Raw genomic sequence first — 23,751 nt, forward strand, 5'->3', positions numbered from 1 at the left:
AATATCTTTCGAAGCCACGGTACAACGATCGTCCGATATATCGAAACATCGATCTATTCAACACATCAACCCAACCATAACGACTCCGCCCAAAAATCGTAAACCACAGACTTCCCCGGCAAGTTCTTCTTTTCTCAAACACCCGTCCCAAAAACCTTCCGAAAACCTCCTCATCCCTTCCAATGTTTCCATAAAACTCATACGAGACAACAAAGTTACTCGTAGCAACGGCGCCGAAGCGTATCTCTCGGCAGCTCGCGCGGCACTCTGAAGCGGTGTTCACGAGCTAACCATCGAGAGCTCCAGCATCCGTACTCCCACCAGCGTGGCAGCTCGAACACAGCGGGTTCAGCTCGTCTCCGCCGCTACTGCCACCACCACTAGACACGTCTCCACCACCACCAGGGTCGACGGCGTCTCCACCACCACACGGCGACCGAGCAGCAGCGGCGCTCAAGAGCCGAAGGGCCCCGAGGTTTCTGCGCTCGGAGTCAGTTGGCCGACATGAGCCGCGCGCGTTGGGGCTCTCGGTGTTTGTTCGCTCGTTAAGGGTGGCAACGCGACCGGTGGCGTGCACCACTGTCCCGTGAGATGTCCGCGGATCAGCAAAACTACGCGACTCGCGACCCATTCCAATCGAATAACACGTTTGAAAACACGTTCGTCGAAAGTGACGGCGGCAGATAGTTTCTCGAATCAAGGGTAAAAAAAAAAAAAAAAAAAAATCGGGATTGTGTAAAAGAGATTGAATCGTGAGAAGGGTGAAGGACCGAGTTTTACGTAAACTCCGGGTCAGCTTTAGGTGAACCTGAACCAGTGTCAGTGCAGTGGGCTTTTCGAGTGTGGATAAACAAGAAAAAGTGGTTTTCGGAAACATTGAACCGTGTGTTGCTCGTTGGGGTGCAAGGTGGATTTCCTTAGAGAAAGCTGTTAATTCTGGGATTCCAACAGTTACAAGTGAGTTTCTTGTAGATTACGTAGAACGTATCTAGGCGGGGTTTAATTAAAATTGAACGAGGTACGTGGAAATTGGACGAGTATCCTCGAGGAGGTCGTCGAAGAATTTTAACGAGCGACTTGCCGGTTCGAGTACCCTTCCGCTTCTTTCGATATTTTCTATTTGATCGACGAGAACTTTTATATATTTCTGGTTCCTTTTTTCTTTTTTTCTTTTTCTAAACGAGTATTTCTTTTAATATATTGAAATGTAGTCACGGTCGAGCGAGCGTCTCGAAAAGCTTCTACGAAATTAGGAGGCGGTCTCTTATCTGGCAAGGCGAACTCCCGCTGGGCCACGGCTTAAAGGTCCCCTGGAAAAACTATTTAAAAAGCCGCGGCATCCAGTGAAACTGTTTTCCCTGCTCTTACGCTTCGCTTGCCTCGCAGCAGTCTCTGGTTATTGCTATTCAAATTAAGCCACCGTGGCCCGCGAATAAAGCGATTCCCGTGTGCCTGCTTATCCGAGTCGAGCGTTCTCGGTATTCGGAATTGGAAAAATTCCGCGAAAGTGCTCGGGCCACACGAACGATTTACTTGTTGCTTGCAGCAAGTTTTATCGTCCACGAACTCGTGATTGGAAAAATTGCTCGAATCGAAGGCAGCGTATAGCTTGACAAGTGTAGATTCAAAATCGTGTTGGAAATAAATGGAGACTTGTTGCAGTGGTTCTGAGTATTTGTTAGAATAGAAATCATTTTTATAGCTATTGAATGGATGAATAGTTTATGTAGTAGGATTCATTGATTTCCTGATTGATTCTTTCCACTGACTATGATTTTTTCGTTCGTATAATAGGAATTTCGAGTCAGATAAGCGGATTTATCAATTGACAAAAATTCAATTTACAAACACTCGTGTTTTTCCTATTTATTCTAGTTTCTTCGATTAGTTGGTACTTTATTTATTAAATCACTGTATTGTAAAGATTTATCTAATACAATTATTTTGCTCGATTAGATGTATTCGCGATTGAAGCTATTATTTTGTGTTACATCATATTCCGATAAACAGAACTATACTCTATTTCTATCGCATGGCAAATTTTTCATCCAACTATTGATCAAATAATTAACAAGTTATCATTCGATTTAAAATTTCATACATTTCAAGACAATTGCGTTTCAGGAAATCGTTCTATGTCGCTTACGGCTGCTATAAACGTCAAACTCTAAAAACAATCTCCAAAATTCGCATTTTCACCACCATACAATTACTCAATCGTAAATCTACCGAACGATCCAAAATGAACCAACAACATTTAAGGTTTCGCTAAAAACGCCGTGCGTAAGCAGTTTCTGTCGTCGCAGCACGCGATCCCAGACACATAACGTCTGAATCTTAACGTTCGACCGGCGGACTCCATAAATTCTATAAAATGGGGAACCGCTAAGTTTACGAAATACGCATGTCGAATAAAGCTGCCAGCTCCCCGGGGAACAAGCGTGCACGGAGGATGCTCCGGTTTGGAAAAATACCCGAAAGGAAGCGGGTACTCGTCGGTGGTCGCGAACGAACGACTCTCGACCTCCGGCGGATAGCATAATCGTAAAGTGGCCGTCCATATGCGGCATCGAACGAAGATTCACAAACATTCGGCTCCACTTACCAGAATTACGTGGTCCAAATCGGCGTCGTTCGCTATAGAAACCGGGAGCAGTATGTTTTCGCGGATTTACGCGAAACGCGTGCAAAGAGGGAAACGAGTTTCCTCGTAAATACACGAAATATGCAGAGGGGCTCAGCAGTTTCTTAGCTTTCCTCCTTGAAACGGTCGTGTTCAGGCTTTTCGACTTGCAGATAGGGTGAGGTTGAGAATGTGTTTGGTTAAAAGGCGAGGGTGTTCGAGTTCATTGATCACCGTTGAGAGACAGAGGTTAATTCATGGAATTATCTTCGTAAATAAAACATATAATATTGGAGCCATTCATTCACGTGCAGAAAAGAAAATAATGAATGCGGATGAATAAAAGTGCAGCTCGAAACAAGGTTATTTCTGTAATTCACTGTGATATACATTTTTTTAATTGATACAAATTTTGGTTCGTTTATTTGATCATTTAGATTAAACGACTTCAATTTTTGGATGAGACCTTCCAATTACCAGCAGACATTTTTTTTTAACAAAAATGCAACTTTTAGTAGAAAATTGTAGAAATCTTTTTAGTAGAGCTTTTCATAGAAATGTTAATAGTACTTTTAGTAGAAACTTTATCCTTGAACGATTAATCTCTAACTATACACGTTTGTAATTTTGCTAGTACCATATTCGTACTCTTTAATTACAGTATGATCTTATCTGTTAAATGATATGTTATACAAATTCTAGAATATAGCGTACCATTTTAAACTTCACAAAATTGTAATAGCGAGATAAAAAATCCGGCTCTCGCCTACCCTAAAAGATTAAACACGCAAAGTTGTCTAGTGACCAAATGCATTCCATCATCCCTAACATGTTTATCTTTTCCACCCAACTGCTTCCCACCACCTCCATAAACTATTCTCCATGCGCAGCACCCATAAACAGCGAGAATCTCCAACAGAATATCATGAAAGCCCAAGAATCTGCTGATATTCCCCATTTCGCGGTCGTAGACGAAGAATGATCGATAATTCACGGTCACAGGCAAATCGACCTGTTCTATCTATTCGTGAATAGTGGCACGATTGTCAACCTCGTGCGATCCCTTTCGTATTTTGTCTAGTCTAGTTCCTCGTTGGGACGAGGGAATTGCTGCGATTTCCACGACCCCGGATCGATAAACGCTTGAAATTGCGGAACGTTCGACGGCGTTGTTTGCGACGGCCTGTTAACCTTCCGATCGAACTGACGCCCGATCATAGACGCCGCTAACGAGGATCTATCGCGAGAGACGCGACTACAATAATCGGCCTTCGATTTTGCACACTCTATCTCCCTCTCTCCCATCGTTCGCTCATGCGTGCACTGTGAATGCAATTAATTAATAAGCCGCGTATCTCTCTCGTCGGGCCGCCATTGATAGCGGGCATTAATCGTTGCCGCGATACCGCTGCAATAATTACGCCTTTGTCTCTTTTCACGAGAACGATGTCCGCGGAAACGATTCCCCCGAGTCCCTGACTTGTTTTGCACGGAAAAAGTTCGCTTTCTGGGAGGCATTTCTTTAACAAGATTCTGCGTTGAATGAATGTTCGTTGGTAATGGAACGTTCGCGTGTTCTGTGTCAGTGGATCGAGTGGTTGCCGTCTTCGTCAATGGAATTTTGTAAGAATGTTACGATCAACTGCAGCTTCCTTTGGGACTATCATATTAAAATATAGGTTTAGAATACTTGATTTTAGTTATAAGGTTTTGTACATTTCACATATTTTATGAGCAACGTCTTCCAAAAAAGAAAGGTATCTAATGAGATACAAATACGAAGAGGATGCGAGGAGAACAGCAGAGTTAAATTTCTAAAAACCTCTACATTTTTTTACAGTCCTTGGTTATCAATAATACCTGCAGGAAAACTTTTTTCTACGTTCCCTTGAAATCCCCGATTCCTAGACTCCTAGATCCTACTTATCAATAAACAAACGGGAAATGGATCTTTTTCGACACTTCCCTCAATTCTTATCTCGCGTCGTATCGACCGTACAAACACCTCCACCTTCGACCCTCCAATACTTCTTAAGCTATAAGCCAAATATAAAAACGCATCAAATAGAAAAAAACTACGTTTTACTTTTTTCCAAATTGAACCATCAAGTAACGGCTCCCACAAGCGGGTCCCCCCTCGTGTCTGAGCCTAATGCTCGAAAATGGCCGCCGCCCACGCGAGTAACTTCAGCTCCCGGCGCTCTTTAACTCTCTAAAATTCTCTTACGGCGTGAAACTGCTCTCGCAACGAGCAAAACAGCTCGAAATCGCAGCGATATCGCGCGCTCGACTCGCGAATTCCATCGACGCGACTCGTCGACGATGAAAGAAGTCGGCGGAAGCGGCGAGACGAAAGCGAACAGCACGAGAAAACTGAAAAGCGTTGACGGGAACATTCAAAGGGGCGCGTGTCGCGTTCACGGGAACGAGACGACGCAGCAGAAATAAGAGGATCCATTGGCACCGCTCGCGGGTCCCCGCTCGACTTTCTTTATTTTCCGGTCGGACAGGCTGAAAAAGAGAAGGAAGAGAGAGTTTCAGCAGCGTCTTTCTTTATCCAGCCACGCTTCGCCGGAGATCATTACGCGGGCAGGAGCTTCGCACAGAACGGTTGGTCGTTAATAATGTCTGTCAAAGTCAAATAACAGGTCCCATTCCTCCCGATTCGTGGCGTTTAGTCAGCGTAATCTCATGCTCCGCGTAATCTCATGCTCCGGGTAATCGAGGCTTTTTCAATTTTTCTCTCCCCTCTCGCAGGACGTTTATTATCTGGCGGAATGAGTTCATGTGGCGCTCGAACGTTCCGCGTTATCCAATCGCCAATTGACGTTTTCATACGGAAAGTTTCTTTGATATTGAAAATTCCGTTTGACGTCGGTTCGATAAGAAAAGGGTTGAGTAAGCCGTAACGCGATAAGCCACAGTGCCTAGACGCAAGTGAAAGATCGTAGATTGTCGGCGAATAATCTAGAGTCGATAGTCCCGATTCTCGCGCCGCTTTTTCGTGGTAAGGATCGTTAATCTTCAACGAACGTTTTTTGCATTCATGTTATGAGCTCGCGTGTTCGATCTGCGCACGAGCTTCGTGAGTATCCCGTAATTATCGAACGGTGCCGTTTTTGCATGGATATCGGTAGAGATTTCCATGATTACCCGCGGGTAATCGAGAATCGTCGAGGTAAGTCGACGCGACTCCGCTGTAAATTATATGCATATACCGTATTCGACTCGCGGGAAACTTGTACCGCAACGGGGCGCGCACATGATCGATAACATTGATGATAATGTGTATCTAAATTTTCTGTACTTGTCCACATTAACAATAGTATTGATAGCGTGTAAATCTCTTAACAATGTCTTTTGTATCTCTAAATCGCGATTGAATCTTCGTCTTAATCTCCATTCCCTTCTTAAAGGAGCTATTTCCTACAAGTGTCAGACAGCTGAACCTGATGCGAATGCATCGGTTAAGCATCATTTAAAAATACGCTTCTTCGATGTATCATTATATCTACAAGCGTTTTGCACGCTGATAGAATATCTCTCTATGCGAATACGATATGCAATCGAATCAGACGTCTCACGCTGATGAGCATATTACAGATATTTCTGCACAATCATACTTTTATAGTCCAATTAAACATATGGAATCTAAACAGAGACTCGTTTCATCTATCGAATATTATAACGACCGCCTTATTTTAAACATTTTATACTTGTACATTATCATGCATATTCTCGATAACTCTATGCTTCTACGTTTTTCGCAGACGCATAAGAATCCTCTAGATCCATCGATAAACTCGCAGCTTTCTCGCGATATAACGCGATACCCATCATTAATAATCATTATTCCTCTGGTACTTTAACAAACTGAAACCGAAAGAATCCTCCCAAGGCAAGAAACGTCGAAGAAAAACATCGGTGGTTACTATGGACAGGAGGCAGGAAACGAGAGGCACGTGATGGGAGTGCGTAAAGCCGGTCGAAGGCGTTTCGTTCCCCTAGCCCGTTTTCCGTCGCGAGGCCATTAAAAACTCGCCGATGCGGCCTGTTATCTCGGTCGACGGATCGATTTTCGGTATCACGGTCTCGATCGGCTCGCAGGAAACAACGTTGTGCCTTGCAGGAGGCTGAACCGGGGCCCACCTGGCACGCGTTGCCCCTCCATCTGCGTTCTCACGGCTTCGTCCTTCTTTTCTACCTGCCTCCTGTTCGAAACCTCGGCGTGCACGCGAGCGTGCGCGGCAAACACCATGTTCACGCTTCGACGAATTTCTACAGTGATCCTGGGTTGGTGGGTTACGAACGACCGATGAAGATGAAGGACCCCGAGAATTTTCTTGTTAGCTTATAGAGACTTCCTGAGGTCTGAGGGACGTCGAATATAATGGATACAAATCGAATCGAACAGAGATTCGCAGGATAAGGAGATACAAGGTTAGATAAGGGAGGCCATGAGGGTAGAATTTGTGGCTAATAATGCGGAAATCCGACGCCTGGAAAAGTTAACGTGTCGATAAAGAGATATTGGAAGACTGGAAGACAATATGGGGAGGGATGGTTTGGTGAATGGGAGGAAGCTGAGAATGGAGGGTAGATTTGTTAAATCGTGTTCTCTTGGGTTTTTTCGTCGCTTCGATTATGATTTTATTTTTATGGTATAACGATAGATACGGTGTACATTTTTGATTCGTAATTACAGATGCATCGTTTATGAGACATTCTATGCCTTGGTTTGTGTGCATCAACTCTTTGATGTCATTTACTGTAAGATAGAAATTTTATATAGAAAAAAACTTTGAGATAGAAACTTTTCTTTACTGTTAATGTAACGTTGTTCGTATATTACGAAGCTTCAAAATATTCGATTTAAACGATACTTAAACAAACCTCTGAACAAACAAACGAGCCTATCGATGTCGAAATCTAGCGAAACGAGATAAAGGAAAGCAAATTGAGCGGGTGTCAGGCAGGATAGTAGAACGAGGCGAACAAGAGATAGAAAAAGAGACAACCGCTGCGAGACATTCATCACGAAACGTCCCAAAAGTGCTGGTACATGTGTGTATACGTGCTGTGTGTACGCTTGGTATGCATGGCGGCGAACGATCGACACGCGAGATTAGAGGGAAAGCGTATCGTGGAAACGAGTTTCTTCTGGCGCTAGGTCCACCACGTCAAGATCGCGCGACAGATATGACTAGTCGGGAAAAACGTGCTCGAAGGAAAAAAGCCAGTCTGCATCCTGAATTTTCCCTAGTCTGGCACTATATATTGTGTTTCGTGTATTCATAGAAAAACGTCAAATAATTCCGCGACTCGAATCATGGCATAGAAGACTAACGTTTGATCCTCTGGACGCCCAACTCGATGGCGTCGTTGACTAACGCACACGTGGCTCACTCGATGTATTTTCAGCGACACGCGGCATCCAGTCGCTCTTATTCGCGTAACGCAGCGGCGCCGCTTTAACGAAGCGATCAAAGAAGTTACGAAGGTGTGCTTCGAATTTAGACTTTGAAAATAGAGAAACTAGAATGGTCTACTTAATAGCTTGTATTACCGACGATATCGATCTTTTTGGGTTTCAGTAATACTTAAATTCAGATGATTCAAATTTGATCCTTCGCTACTTAGTGTTCTCAGCTTATAATACCAATTGCAAAAGGCAATGAACAGATGCGATGAGAGTATTATCGTTTATTCTTGTAAAATCTCATCAAATCTTTTTCCTTGTCAATAGAATTGGATTTCATCAATAAAATCGCTACCTGTTTCGCGAGAATTACAACATAAACCATCAATTTGTTGAAATTTAACCGAGCACTATTGTATACAAAATCATAGAAAAGTACAGATTTTCCGCGAACGAAAAGGTTCTGTTGATTTTTCACGGAAATCCTACAAGTCATCTTTCGTGTTACAATTTCACCAAAGAAGTCACGATTGAAGCCGGGTCTTCTCGAGTTCCCGTGAAATCTCGTCGTTTCCCCTTGACAATTTTAAAAGGCTCAAAGTCACGGGTTAAACCCTCTTCGTGCCACTTTGACGTGGCTGTTTCAACCTCGTTCCTTTCACCGCCGTGTCACCGTAGCAATGGAACAAACACTCGCACGAGGGTTCCAGGCTTCCTTTCGACGCTACGGAAAATCGATGGATCAAGGATCGTAATGGACGACGTTACAAGCTCACAGCGGTGGCCACGATGCACTGGATACCCATAAATCGACCGCGCAGGCCACGTCCCAACGAATTGAATCCTCGTTCTCGTAGGTAGCCGCAAATTTGTACACATTGCGTCGAGGTTTTGTCGTCATCCTCCGTTAGCCACCCTGTATACCACAAAAAGTTCGTGTATCTTTCAAAGATACGAAGGAGAAGCGACAAAAGAGGACCTTGGTCGTATGAAAGCTTGTATCTTTGAGATCGGTTCAGATCTTAGGAAGATAGGGCACGCGGTTGTATTTTTGTGGTTACGCGTGCAAATTTACTGCTTGTAGGCACGCATCTGGCTTGAGGACCGTCTACATTTACAGACAATTGTTCGCAGACACGTAGATAATTCGCAGAAAGTCTATAGATAATGTGGCATACAGTAGAAGTCCAAAGGTAGTTGGTATAAAGAAGAGAAAAATCGGTATAAATGAACAAATTTTGAGGTTGATAACATTTTTGAGAAGTTTGAGAAATCTGTGGACAAAGAAATCTGTGTGATGTATTAAACTTCTTCTAAGCATGAAACTTAGTTTAAGAAACTTTAATACAATTAAACTTTAGTAGAAAAATTCGTGCGAATTCACAAAGCTTATAGACATTTATAATAAAATCCTTTGAATGTAAATTACAAATATCACCTACTTTTGAAGAATAATATTTTTAGAAAATAATGCACTTATAGGTACTTGTCCGACTATTGAATAATCATCGGTGCTTCACTGCAATGAAAAAGAAGGAATAATGTCTGTAACTGTCCCCGGACAAGTATATATGAACAACTGTCTGTAAGTCTAAACGAGTCTTTAACTAACGGACCCACAGCTAGTCAGAAGAACTATATCTTCAAGGATCTTCATTCGAAGACTACCTACGTGGAAGATAAGCAGAAGTGAACGAGATCGAGGAGCATAGAGAGGAAATATTCTAGGCGCGCTGTATAAAGATGCTCCGCAAACCCACATCCCTTCCTCTACAGGGGGGTTGACATGTTTATTTCGCTCTGTAATCTTCTCGGATTACGTTTTGGCCACGGAACAGGGTGAAGAGGGGAGGGAAAGAGAGACGTTTGTCGAAGAGAGGGTGGAGAATAAAAAGAAAGGGAACGGAGAAAGAAAGGATAGCCAGGGGCGGAGACACGAAGCGCATACCTGGCGTCATACGTGTGCCTCTCCAGAAGAGGCCTCTTGAAATCCTGTACACAAAACGGGCCCTTAAACGCAGTGACTGCAATCGACTCGTGGTACGTTCGTGTTACGCACACTGTGCTACTTCTGCGTAGAACAGGATTCACTGATGCTATAGTTGAATTGGGAAGATGTCATAATTTTATCGATTCAATAGCAGCAAATTATTTTATCGAAGACAGAATCAAATGTAATACGTTGCGGAATATTTTGAGAAAAATGAAGAATTTATTTGTTGCACAATTAATTTTTATTGGATTTCAACCTTCGTGAATAAATTACTTCTATTTATTATTATATAATAGTTCATTTTTTATTGTTACAAGCTCCAAAACTTTTCTGAAATAAAAATAAAGATTGAATAGAAACAAATTTCGTTTTGGTAGCTTTTGAATGACCCCGTCATTTGTCTGTGGCAATTAAATAATTAATAATAAGTAATCAATTGTATGTAGATAAAATGAGAATAAACTCAGATTTGCAACACATCCGAGTCGTGTACCAAATAATTTCCTTTTCTTCAACGACTATTACGGATTAGTTCCAAACACCACAATCAGAGATAATAGTGGAAATGCGCTTGCATGTTTCCACAGGAAAGAAGCTGTTCCATGTGAAATTTACGACTCCCCACGATCGCGTGTTGTGAGCGCAGAATGATCTAGAGATGGATACACGCGGGCAAGAAAATTGGTCAAGGGATGATTTAGTGAGAAATGTCTTTTTTATGGCGCTTTGAGATTCGCCGGGAAGATACCAGGATGAAAAGTACGGTAGATCGATCTTTGTGTACATTTAGTCTGTAGCAGGAACTTTATCATCTTAATACATACTCTTCTTTATTCTTCAAAAAGAATCCTCCATAAATTATCATTTTTTATACTACTTTATTCTTGTCATTTTTTAAAATTCCTCGTAAATCATTTTGTTTGACAAACACATGTTTTAGAAAAGGTACAACTATCTGTATATCGTATCTCACAATATAAATATATCTAAATCAAAATGCTATTTAATGGATGGAACTCTTCAGAAAAATAAACGTAGCTAATTAGTTTAGGCAGATCTTTTAAAAAAATTTTTATGATCTCTATAATCTAGCCTCAGGAACTACATAAAGAAAAAATTAATATCATTTCATGATCAATGTAACGGTGTTCTTTGCCAGAAAGAAACACAGATTACAAGGAGCCACCTTTGATTAAGCCATTCGACTCAACCTTTTGGGTTTCTCCGTCTTCATTCACGGAATACTCCGTACAATATAGATATATCGCAAGCCAATTTCTCCAACCACCCAGTGTATACTCAATCCCTTGCGGGGGAAAGCCTGGAGAACACGATCAAGTTCGTGGCTGCGAAACGCAAAATTCGTGACACGTTACGTAAATGCATGCAAATTTATTACAACCAGAGGCGCATGCGTGCGTCGCAATTTACAACGCTGTAAGATAAAATGCGTAATATCCCTGGGTATTAGAAATGTTACGGCGAGCTATAGAACGCTTCGAGATTACACGGCGGAGAGAAGACGAGATCGGCCGGGAAGTTTCTAAATAACACGATGCACGGTTTTCACGATAAGTCGAAAGAAAGAGAGAAGCAGGAGGAGAGACAATGTCGTAATTACCCGCTGTTTCACGAAACCCCTGCGATCTTCGAGGGGTTGTAGCTTCTTTCGAGAGCGTCTATCGATCCGTGTCGACCCTGACACGCAGACATACAGCTACGATGCTGACGAATAACGGAATACAATAGAAGTATCGTCGAAATATCAGAAAGCATCGGCATTGATTTGTAAAAGATCCTTCTTTGCAGAAGAAAGTTCGCCGGAACAAATATGTAGAGATATCGATTTCACGTTTGCTGGATGAAAGCCATAAGCACTGTCATATTCTATCATTGTATTAAACATTTTATTTATAAGTATGACTTGTTCCAACGTCAATGATTTTATGCCAGAAAATAATTAATTCTATAGGTAGGGTATTCCATATCCGAGCCAGTTTTTGGCTATTGTAAGCTTTTAAGAAAATTGGAAAACTTCTGAATTGCCTATACCAAAGATAAACATTGTTTTTCAAACACGAGGATAATAAAATTTTACTCTGGTCGTGTCAATTTACTCGGAAAGAATGAATTATTATTTCACCAAAATGAAAATAACCTGTTATATAAATCTAACATCGATAACTTCACATATTTTCAGTATCACATACATTCAACCCACATATCACTTTTCTCCCCAACGGTACAAGAAAACTACATTTCCCGACTACTTTCGTTGCCATCGAGCTAGCAGCCCTAATAGAATCCGTCCTCCCCAGAGGATCAGCGAAATTTCGCGCGCTCTCGCGAGACACGAACAATCAATAACGAATTCTCGATTGGAAGTCTCTCGCGAAAAAAACATCCAGCTATTTCTTCGTTCCTCGTGCATAAAAGATTCCCCGGTATATTGGTGAGCGCGTAAGCACGCGTGGATCGTTTCTCGTTCCTCGGGGGCCCGCTTCTGTTCCGTAGCCAAGGTGGAATAGAAACATCGAAGGGAGGCGGCTTCGCAAACCGGTAGCCGCTGAATACTCCGGGGAATCCAGCCCCGTTGATTCCCCCCTACCTGTTGTCACGCGATACTCAGGTTGCCCTTCGAAGCTTTAAACCGCTTTTCAGTCGCGGTCTCTCATCTCTTAACGTATAACATCTCTCTGAACCTCACTGATCCAGAGCGAGATAAACCAAGAAGAAGAAGAAGAAGAAGAAGAAAAGGGACAATGGGGAGAGAGAGAAAGCGAAAAAGCAAAAGAAGAGGAAGATGAAGAGGAAATGGACAACACGAAGCGCGCACGATGCGTCGGTTTCGAAACAGACGGACAGATTGTGCCGCTTGTAAAGTGGCGAGGAAGACCCCTGGAAAACAGGTCTCATGAAAAGAAAAGACCTTTCGTAGAGCAGCGAAGCGGGTGAATAGCACTCGAGTTTCTCGCGTTTATCCCCGACTAGCGCGCGCCAGGGCGAGAGAGCCAGGCATTCGTGGCAATTGCAGTGTGAAATGCCATGTGTTCATCCGCGCGCGGCACCACGACGTCTGCTCGGTGTCGAGTGTTTTAAGCCTTTGAGTGGTAATACCGGGCACGTTTATAAATTGAGTCCTCGTCCTGGAGGATTAGACCCCGACATCTCTCTCTCTCTCTCTCTTTCTATTCTCGTCGATGGGAAATCTGTGTAGGGACGTCCGATACGTTCGCATAATGCGCGTTCCACGGCCTCTCTACTCGTCCTGTGGATTATTCCGCGTCATGAATCTTCGAGACCATCCTCGCCCCGTGTCTACCTTCGCTAACACGCGGTCTCGTCCCTGTAGCTCCTGTGTTCCTCTCGTGGTTTCATCGACTTTCCACCGGATAACGGCCTGACTATCGATTCGACGCGATTTCATCATCGTGATCCACGCTTGTCCCTGTTAACTCCGTTTGCGTTTCAATTAGAGAGATATCGTACCACGCGTCGACACGGAATTTTGATGTGTCACAGGGTCTGGTTCTGTGGTGTCGTCGTGGAATTATCATTTTACTCCCTTAAACCGCGATTCAACCGATCTTTGATCTAATTTTACCCTGTCGGAGGCTGCAAGGAATTTCTTAAAGGATGGTGAAATTCATCAAAGATAATTACTTCGAGCGCTGACAGAGCACGTGCACACGAAACCACTTTCGATCTCGAACGAAATAGTTTGCGCCGCCTACAAGCGCGAGTTCGCGAGGCTAACAAAGGACCCACGAAGGACGACATTGACAAACGATCCTCCTGTCGCGTTTCAATCCGCCGATAGGAGCTCTTACAAGTCTACCAGCGTTTTCTGTTTCTCCCTCTCCCTCTTTCTCTCTCTTTTTCTCTCTCTTTCTCTAGAGCGCGTTTGTTCCCATGAATTTCCTTCGAGTCTTGTCCAACGAAACACGAGCTCGCGAAACTAGTTCCCCGCGAGTACACACCGAACTGTTCCAAGCAAATACGTTTGCCGTGTGTGTAGCGCTTTATCGCCGCTCGTAAAGTTTCATCTGGACTTTAATTAAACCCGGGAACCTCTCTCGATACTAGTCAGACGCCGATATTTTGCATAGAATGAGCCTGTATAACCGGAGCAATCGAATCTTGATTCTCTGCCTTCCTCTAGGAATTCCTTTCTTTTTCCATTCTTCTTTCATGTAACAGAGGAAAAGCTTGATTACCTGAAAAATAAAATTCCTCCGCTTATATTTACATAGCTGATTAATTTTCTCTATGATTGTTTCTTATATTTATCAAGTAATCGAAGAATCTTATTAATCCAGAGGAGCGAGCTACCCCCTTCGAGCTTCCAATTATTCCCAGGACGAAACGAATTTTTCGCGTCTGGCGATCCATTTCAACTAGACGGATCGCCGTTAATAATTAACGATCCCCGGTTATCGGACTGGATTGGCCACGAAGAACCGGCGCGAGGTTGATTCGAGGGAAACGAAACGAAGGGAGCGAGAAAGGGGGTGGAATTACCAGTCTACCTCTCGCTCTCTCTCTCTCTCCCTCTCTAGGTTCGAACGAAGGCACCACGAGGAAATTTCGCGTGCGGGAAAGTGCGCTGTACCGGTGGAATATTTAAATGGCAAGGGTTGCCAGCCGGCACCTAAGTGGCACTCTCACCACTCCTAACCGTCTTTTACGTTTTCCGGTGGAAACAACGGAACGAGCAAGCGAACCCAAGAGAAACGTTCAATCCGCGTCCCAGCGTCGATGTCGCTTCCGCCCTCCATCGCGTGCCACCAAGAAGTTTCCATTTTTTTCTTTTTTTGAGAAAAGGCCGCTGCTGGCTTATATTTTCGATGAAAACGCACCCTTCCAAGCGGCAACCATAGCTCGAACGCGGTTCCTATAGAAACTGTTAACTTTTTTCTGAGTCCTTTTTCTATTTTCTTTCTATTTTTTGTTTTCACGTTTCAAGAGTGGATATGTATTTTAAGATGAGATTGAATATACGAGAACGTGGTTGGAGGAACGTTATGTCGGTGGATTTCGAGTCGAGAGGGATCAAGAGTCCATTTTTACCTCTAGAAATGAAATATCTTTGAATATGGAATTTAATCTGGATTTTTCACTGCATTTTCAAGTCCCTGAACGATATTGGAGAATAATATGGAAAGGAAATATATATATATGTATAGTACCGATTGACAGTATATAAAGAAGTCGTATTCAAAGTATATCTGATAATCTAGCAACACACAAGTTTCCATTGACTACTCAAAATAACAAGTCTTTAGTCGATTTTACGGTGAATTTGTGTAAATGTAAGTTGAAGAGCGTGCACGAGACCCCAGAAGTCGCTTTCCAGACATTCTTCGTATATACATATGTATCTCTGAAAAACTTACTGCTTCATTTATCTTAATTAATCATGACTGACGAACTACGATGTATACCCAGGCTAGTTCATGCAACGTTAATCTATTCCCTCGTATACGCCGGTGCACGCTTCTAAAACATTCCGTAGAAACGGATAATAGCTGCACGCTGCTTTATTCATTCACTTGGAAACAATTGCATTAGCCTCGTCAAGTAGATATATCACGATGCTGTTTCTCTGTTAGCTACAAAGAATACTCTTCGTACATTTTCAACCTTAGACACGCCATATTACAACGCATACGCTCACTTACCAGTTTCAATCTATGATGGAGATACAGCTATAGTAGAGTCATTTATATTTGAATTGCATTTCTTGGAATAAAATTTTAATGGATATCTTCCTATAATTCAACATGATTGTAAAATTATAGAAAGAGAAATCTTTACGCCGCAACCTATAATTTGACATCCTATATATTTATTACTTCTGATTCAAAGTTTTCTTTCATAAGAATCGTAACTCGTGGAAAGAATCAATGAACCTTGGTTATATCCATGAACTATTTGCCCATCAATGAGTTCGAGTAAACGAAGTTCAACTACATTACCATCTCTCACGTTTGAAAATCCTACAGCTTTTAATTTTAATCGGATTACTCATTTTTCTATTTCAGGTGCAGTCCACAACCACCAAGAGGTTTCACGGTGAAAGTGCATCGCCACCATTTTCTTTAATTCAATTTTCTTCGACGTAAGATGAACGAATGACCGACGAACGACGGTGACACGTACGCGATGAGGCCGAAATCGTGTTCCCTGTTCCTGTTGTTCTGCGTGCTGTTGCCGGGACTGGTGCGCCCCTTCACATCCGGCGAAGGTGAGCAAACTTCCATCCCAGAATCTCTCATGACGACAAAATGCAGTCGTCAGAGACTCTCCAGTTAGAATCTCGCTTTCTATCGATTCAAGAACCCGGCTGCGACAGTCGATGACTGAAGTGATCGAGTGCACTTCGTACGAGTTCTTTCACCACAGAAACGGGAAACGAATGCTCACGGCCTCGTAGATCGTTCGATAAGTTGGGAAACAGGCAGACTAGTTCTGAGAAACAGCCGCCATTTTGTTATTTTCTGCTCATTTCACGAGGACAATTAGTTCGGAGATAAAGAGCTTCTAATGTTTATCGTAAAATTCTGCATAAACTCCCCGGACCTTTAAAATCATACTATACACTTGATATTTCAATTTTTCAGAAATTTACTTTAGAGATCCTGATTTGTTTATTTGTATTATTGATATTGTTTGTTTAGATTCTGAGATTGTTTATTTCCATTCTTGATCTTAACCCTTCGTAGTCGAACTGTAGTTGGCAATGTATGTCATGTCATTTCTTTTACCTTTAGCCGATTCCTTTTATTCTTTCGTATGAAAATTTAATTTGATAAAAATGTTACAACGTAGGCAATATCATTATTTTATGTTTATAATATTTGTTCCAACATATCGTCCACTGATTCGTTTCTTTCTCTGGTAATAAATTACTCTATTTTAAAATACCTTTAAAATAGAAAACCTAACATGTAAGAGCATAATAATCGAATCAAACCACCGTGTCCAACAACTAATGTGTATTAATCCCCTAAATTCCTTGAACGAGCCTCCACAAAAAACTTCCATTTATCCATCATTTTCCTACGATCGCTCAAGATTCGATTTCCAATCCCCACAGCGAAGCTTTATTGTTCCCCGATCCCGATCCAAGGGTACGTCAGTAATGAACGTTCGACGCTCACGAGGGAGGAAGCCGAACACGGACATGCTTTTTGCGATTCCCTAGCCGAGAAAGAACCTGGTCGTGTTCTATGTGCACGGGGCTAGTCACGAGCACGGTCTTTGGCTTGGGAAAGGGAAAGGGTGAACGGAGAGGGGCCCAGGCAGATCTAATTATACGGCAAGTCAGCGTCGTTGATTAGTGGTGGGCATAACCGGCCGGTTACGTTACACCAGCCGTTTTCGATGATGGATTACGATCCCCTGGAGCTAGTTTTAAAGCGACTTTACGCGAAGAGGGGGGCTTTTGGTCTTTCTCGGTTTCTTCGCGCACTCGCGAGACCACGTGGCCGACTAATTAGCGTCCCCGACATCCACCGGCCTCGTCATCGCGGCACATAGGGATGATGAATGGCACACGGCGAGCAAAAAAAGAAAAAGAGAAAAAAATGAAAGAATCGTTACACATAATGATAGAAAGTTCACGGATTTATACGCCTTAACTGCGCATATCTCGAAGCGAGAACCACTCGAAAATATATTCCTTCGAGTATGCAGTAGAAGAATTATTACGTTCTTTAAACCTTCTTTCGAGGAAGTTGGTTATCGGTGTTCGCTATGTTGGTCGTATTTCAAATTAACACATTGGCAGTAGTACGCGTTATGCCTCAACAATTTCTGATAAAAAGAATTGTAAAAGGGGTTATGAATAACATGCGGTTTATGAGAAAGGTCATCGTATCTGCTTAACGATATTGTGTTATAGAATTGTTTGAAAAGAGATAGCGGTTATCGTGTGTGAGAAAATAGAGACCCGTTTAACTACAATATATGGATAATTGGAATTAGAGTGAGAAGATAAAAATGTACAGATATGTGCAATTGTACCTCTGTGAAACCCATAGTTTTAACTTTTCGACACGTTAAACTAATCAATTCTAGCTCCCACTAATTTTCCGATTTCAACACTACGGATTGTGACTGATATTTAACGCTTTTAAAAACAATACTTTAATCAAGTTCACGCGACTCAATTATTAATGCGTTAACGAACATACCAGTGGAACCTACAAAATCGTTTAACGAATGAATTTCACCGTTTCCACCTCGCTTGCAGTGACTCATTCGCGGATACCGGCAAACTCTTCCAACAACACAAACTCATCAATAGGCAAAGCCACAGCCACGCTTCACCGACGCAAACAACGCCAGCCAGACTTTTCTAACGCTCGGAGTAATTACGCTTTCCGACAGCTGGCACGGTCGTTCATTTTTTCCCCAAGCCACGGGAGAGGCACCGCCATGCAAATCGCACGCGTCGACATTTAACGACTTCGATTGTGTGTGCACGCGTGCGACTTTCCCGCGAAGCCAGCGCATCGTCGGCGACACCGTGGAGAGGAAACGGCGCCTAAGAAAATCGTTCTCTGTTCTTACGTTGCCAGCTGAACTGTTAACTGTTCAGTCGATAAAGAAAGAGGGAGAAAGAGAGAGGCTCTTACGTGCGTAGAAACCCGCGTGTGAATAATAGCTCTGACGATTTATCGCGATGTGATATCGTGTCATAATTCCAACGACTCGGCTGGCCGACGTTCCGGCGCGCCGAGGAAAATATTATCCGCGTTAATAATTAACGGGCCGCGGGCAGGTCGACGCCGCGCGTCGTTCTCACGTTTAAGACCGCAAATCACTTTGTTTGTAACTTCGTGTCGCGTCTATTCCGTGGCGTCTTCAATTTTTCAGCCTCCTGCGAACTTTGAGAATTTTAAATGGTTCGAATAGTCGAGAATAAGGCGGGAAGTTACTTGGTTCCAGATGAGTCATATGATTAGTCTAACACAGTGGAATTGAGCAAATGAGCTTTCATAAATCGTAGAAAATTTATACGGTCTGTGGTACAAATTGGTGTGATGAATGTTGGAAATTTGCTTGAGGGAATAACAAAACACAGGAAGTAAGTCAGTCAGTAGGATTGAATTTGTCGATACAGTGTAGATATTTTGTATTCTTCGCAATATGAATTGGCACGATGAAGACTAGAAGTTTGCTTAGAGAAATGAAAAAGGTTCAAGGGAAGTAAGCTGGTAATTAGTAGGTTAAAATTCTACTTAACGGCGTGGAAATGAGCTTCGTTAGCATAACATGAAAGAGTCGTACTGTGATGGAAATTAGCGGTATAAATATTAGAAGAAACCTGGGAAAAAGCAATAGAAGAATCAAAGGAGAAGAAAAGAAGACGAAGATGATACTAGCGTATACTAGTAACACGAAGTGAATACTAATAAGTGAATACTTAGAAAACATTTAAAAACGCTTTTAATAAATGATATCGCAATTATTTGCTCGTATCAACAAAATGAGTTACAAAATTCAATGAAAAAGAAGAAGAGCTAATTGATTAATTGTTACTACAAAACATTTGGAAAAATAATTATTTCCTATAGATTGACGTTTGTAATAATAATCAGTTCGTACGAAGGGAATAAATAAAAAAGATCGATCGTTTCCACTGCATTATCCCCGTAACAAGTTCACCAAGCTTGTCGTCCGGCCTGCAGATAACATGCATCAAAATAACGAGTGCCGTTTTCCAGAAGATAGATATCCACCGAGACCCTGGTAAAAGCTATCGAACGTGTCTGGTTTTCGAGCTCGCGAAGCTAGCCAGGTTTCGCTCGTATCCGGTAGCGAGAGAAGAATTACGAGCGGAGAAAATACGAAGCTTCCCTGCCTTGGAAAAATGTTTATTCCGGCGTGCGAGAAAGCGGAAGGCGAGAGCGGATCGCGTCGACGAATCTTCAGATTTACGACTAATAAATTCTCCATACGCCGATGCTCCTTCTATGCTTTCGTAAAGGTCACGTCACGTTGCTGATTTCGGATTCTTCGACCCCATTCTATCTAGCACGGGTTCACCTCTGGGTAACAGTACCATCCTCGGGATTTCGCCCTTCGTGAGAACCTATTACTCATCCTCGTGCTAGCGTGGGCCCGTTTCCGAGCGATAAGTATCATAAGTAAATCGCGATCAGGTCCCGCGATACGACCTTCGATCACGTAGCTGACCACAAAAACAGAGATGGATAGATGAGGAACGAGAGGAGGAAAGATAAAGAGAAGAAACTGTAAACTGTTTGAAGATAGTGGGAGGTCGTGTGGATCTCGCGAAATCGCCCGGAGCAAAAATGCAAAAGCCAACGCGAATGCTGGTTGGCGGGTTGGCTCGACCGAGCAATTACCCGGTTGGTTCCACGTCGGAATGGGGCCCGTTCTCGGCCTCGCAGCCGCGGAGGAGAAAGATGAAGGGGAAGGGGAAGAGTGGTTGAGTCGAATGCGAAAGAGAATAAAAAAATACACGGTGAAGTTAGTTAGGCGAGAGAGAAGGGAGAAAAACTCTTTAATCTCTCGTGGTCTCTCATCGGCACACTGCCCGACCGAGTGTATACCGCGGTCTTTCTTGCGCTCATGGTGTATGCCTTTCTCCGTTTCCGTCATTCTTTTACTCGCAGCGACGAAAGGTCGGGTCAGCTTTAATTATCGTAAATCAAACGAGAGAGTGGTGCGCCGAGAGGAGGCCCCGGCAGTTGTGCAAGCGCGAGCGCCGCGATTATTGTTGAAATCGCGGAGAACCGCCGGGTAAAAGAGTGGCCTGGGTAAAACGCAAGCCACGGACCGGCAGATCGTGAAATATCGACCGATCGAATTACAACACGACGATATTTTCGCGCGTTCCCTCGTCCCGCGAACTCTCGATATCTTCGGAGGTGGTTAGTCAAGTGTTGGTCCGGCAATCGCGTTGCGAAATTTCTCGATGCTCTTGGACACATCGGTTTGAAAACCGGATATGTTCGTTGTTTCTTAATTGCATCTTTCGACACTCTGGCCTACAGACGTTTTTCTTCTTTTTTTCTCTTTTTGTGTGTGAAATATACTTCTGGAGATTCGAATTGCAAATCCGCTTTCTTAATAAGTCTTTGGAAAGTTCATATCATTGTTCGCTGATGTTTCTAGTCGTTTCAGTTCGAAAATTCCATATGTATTTTCATTTAACTCTTCTTAATTGTATCTTTGATTGCATTATATAATTCTAATAATAGATTCACGAAGAGCAAATTATATGTATATACCATAAGGTCAAATTATGTAATCAATTTTCATACCAAAGTTGCCAAAGTCGTCATTATCTTCGTCCACCAAATTCCCGATAACTTTAATCATATCAATTTGCCATACTTGTTCTTTCGTACATCTTCGTCTCAAAATACAATTCTATATAATCCAATTACGAGTTTTCGTACTAGGTTCTTGAATATGCCAATCATTCCTATTTATTAACTTAAAAATTCTCCCATACTTCCAATCTCATTTTAATCACGATTCAATCTAAAGTAACTCGTTGCGATTACCATCCAGCGAAAAAAGAAGAAAGCTAAATCAAACGCAACGAATTTTTGAAACAAGGTACGAAGAGTCGCCAACCACAATCGAACGATATCGAGGGGAGGCACGGCGCGCGCGAGTTTTCCTGCGTTCGGTCCCGCCTCGTCAGAGATTCGAATCTTCGTGGCTCGCAATTTCAATGCAAATCGGTACACGAGCTCCATTGTGTCTGGCAAATGGAACGATGAATCCGCAAAAAGCGCGGGACGTGAAATTTTGTTCCAGTTCGACGGGTATCACGGATGAAGTACAATGGGCAACGGGCGAGAATCGACGTGACGTCGTTTTGAGGGCGGTGGTTATCGATAGCAGGAGGAAAGAAGGCACCGCGGGAGGCGTTCACGCAACCAAGCAGTCGTATCTGATTCTGTTACTCGGTTAATTACACGCCTTAACGTGGGCCTTGCTGCCGTGGCTGCAATCGACTCGTGTAATGCGCATCATCGCCCTACGCTTTTTACGATTCGCCGCCTCTTCCGGAGGCCTCCGTTTAATATTCACCCTTTCGTCAGCGTTCGCGCGTTTTTCGACCCGTTCCATTCGTTTAATTTTCTGTCGTCCGCGAGCAGGCCGATCCGCGATGACAAGTTTCGTGCCGCTTAAAACAATCGGTATACGCGTGATGGATGAAACTCGATAACGGATTGAGTTAAGCGATCACGCGCATCGTTGATAGGTTGATTCGCAGGATGTAGGTTTGTTATACAGCGTGGGATCGAACTGTGGGTAATGTTCACTGGAGCAGGGGAATAAATCGTAACGGGGAATTAAATTTTGTATATTACACTTGTAATCCTTAGCCTATATTTTAGAGATAGTTAATTTTGTTCACTGAACCATGCTATATAATTGTTATATAACGAGATATAATTATATATACCATAAGATATAAATTGTAATAAGAAACAAAATTTTATATATTAAGTTGGTGTGGAATTTAGTTTGTAAATCATAGTTAAAATTTTATAACTAGGATTATGCTCAGAATCAAGATGTAAATTGTACGATAATAGGAGATGAAATTTGACGTATCACGTATTTGACGTGTCTGTGGAATGTAATTCCTAAATTGCCGTTTGAGAAGTTTATAATTAATAAATTTCAGGTATTATAAAATACGTGTTAGCTAAGATTTCCTAATCTCCATTTTCATGTAAAACGCTTTTCGCAACAGTCGGAAAGACACTGTCGTCGCTCTGGATCGTCCAGCCACCTGAGAAGTCTCTATCCTCCGGGTACACTGACCGCCCTTTAACTCTGACCTCTGACTTCTGGTTCCGAATACAATGCGGGGCTGTTGTCGCGCACCGTTCAAAGATAATGCGCGGCTGTCCAAATGGAACGAATCGAGGAAGGTTCAACCTGATTTCATCTCGGTGTCGATCGTTCTCCAACGATCAAAGAGAAAGATCCTCCTCCTCTTTATCGGTTCATCCTTCGTTTGTTTCTCTGTCTTCCATTTGGCCTGGTATCGATCTACGTACCAGCTTGTCTGTTACGATAAAGATCGATCGAGATACGAAACAGACGAGAGAACCACTCGTGGTTGACGTATGTATATCTCTCGTTAACCGGAATGACGATAGAATAAAGTTCCCTGGGAGCAGAGAACCCGACCCGTAGAAACTTGACTGGCATTATTTGGGCCCGAAGGTCGTGAACCGTGAAAGGCCTGGAACACAATGGCAACTCGAGGCGGACAGGCGCCGTCTTATTGTATATTTCAGTACACCCTCCAGGCCGGAAGTAGTCCTTTTTTCTTCAAGGGACCAATTCATGGGAAACGTTAATTCTTCAACGACTACCTTTCGCCACCTTTCGCCGAAAGTCGTTCAAAATATTTGCCTCGCACCTGGCGTTGACTTCTCTAGACTGGAATGAGTGTCGTTTCGGATAATCCGGGAATAGAAGTCGCTCTTGAAAAAGCTTCCCATTTCGATCGTCCACCCTAGCGCGACTTATGAAAACATTTACTTGTTGAAAGAGCAGCATTTTATTTATCTGAATGTTTTTTTTTCGAGAATATGAAAGTTCGTATTAATCGATTAATTTCTATAACGTGAAACGTCGAGATACTGTCTTTCACGACTGAAATTCTTCTGATGTATGGGGATATCGAAGTGCAATAACATTCAC

The 23,751-nt window shown here is 42.8% G+C and overlaps 1 protein-coding gene across 4 annotated transcripts in view; it reads left to right on the forward strand.

Annotated features, from left to right (window-relative positions):
- Positions 1–450: 450 nt before the first annotated feature.
- LOC100642219 (netrin receptor UNC5C) overlaps positions 451–23,751 on the forward strand; it is a 44,682-nt gene continuing 21,381 nt past the window's right edge. For 3 of the 4 annotated variants that reach the window (XM_048409029.1, XM_020864922.2, XM_048409030.1), the window contains exons 1-2: positions 451–957; positions 16,080–16,282. In XM_048409029.1, the coding sequence (XP_048264986.1) occupies positions 16,201–16,282 (82 nt within the window). In that variant the 5' untranslated portion in view covers positions 451–957; positions 16,080–16,200. The remainder of the gene's footprint in view (positions 958–16,079; positions 16,283–23,751) is intronic. The other variant, XM_003398190.4, reaches the window with a different exon arrangement.

This window comes from Bombus terrestris, chromosome 10 (assembly GCF_910591885.1).
Source record: "Bombus terrestris chromosome 10, iyBomTerr1.2, whole genome shotgun sequence".
Taxonomy (NCBI): Eukaryota; Metazoa; Arthropoda; class Insecta; order Hymenoptera; family Apidae; genus Bombus; species Bombus terrestris.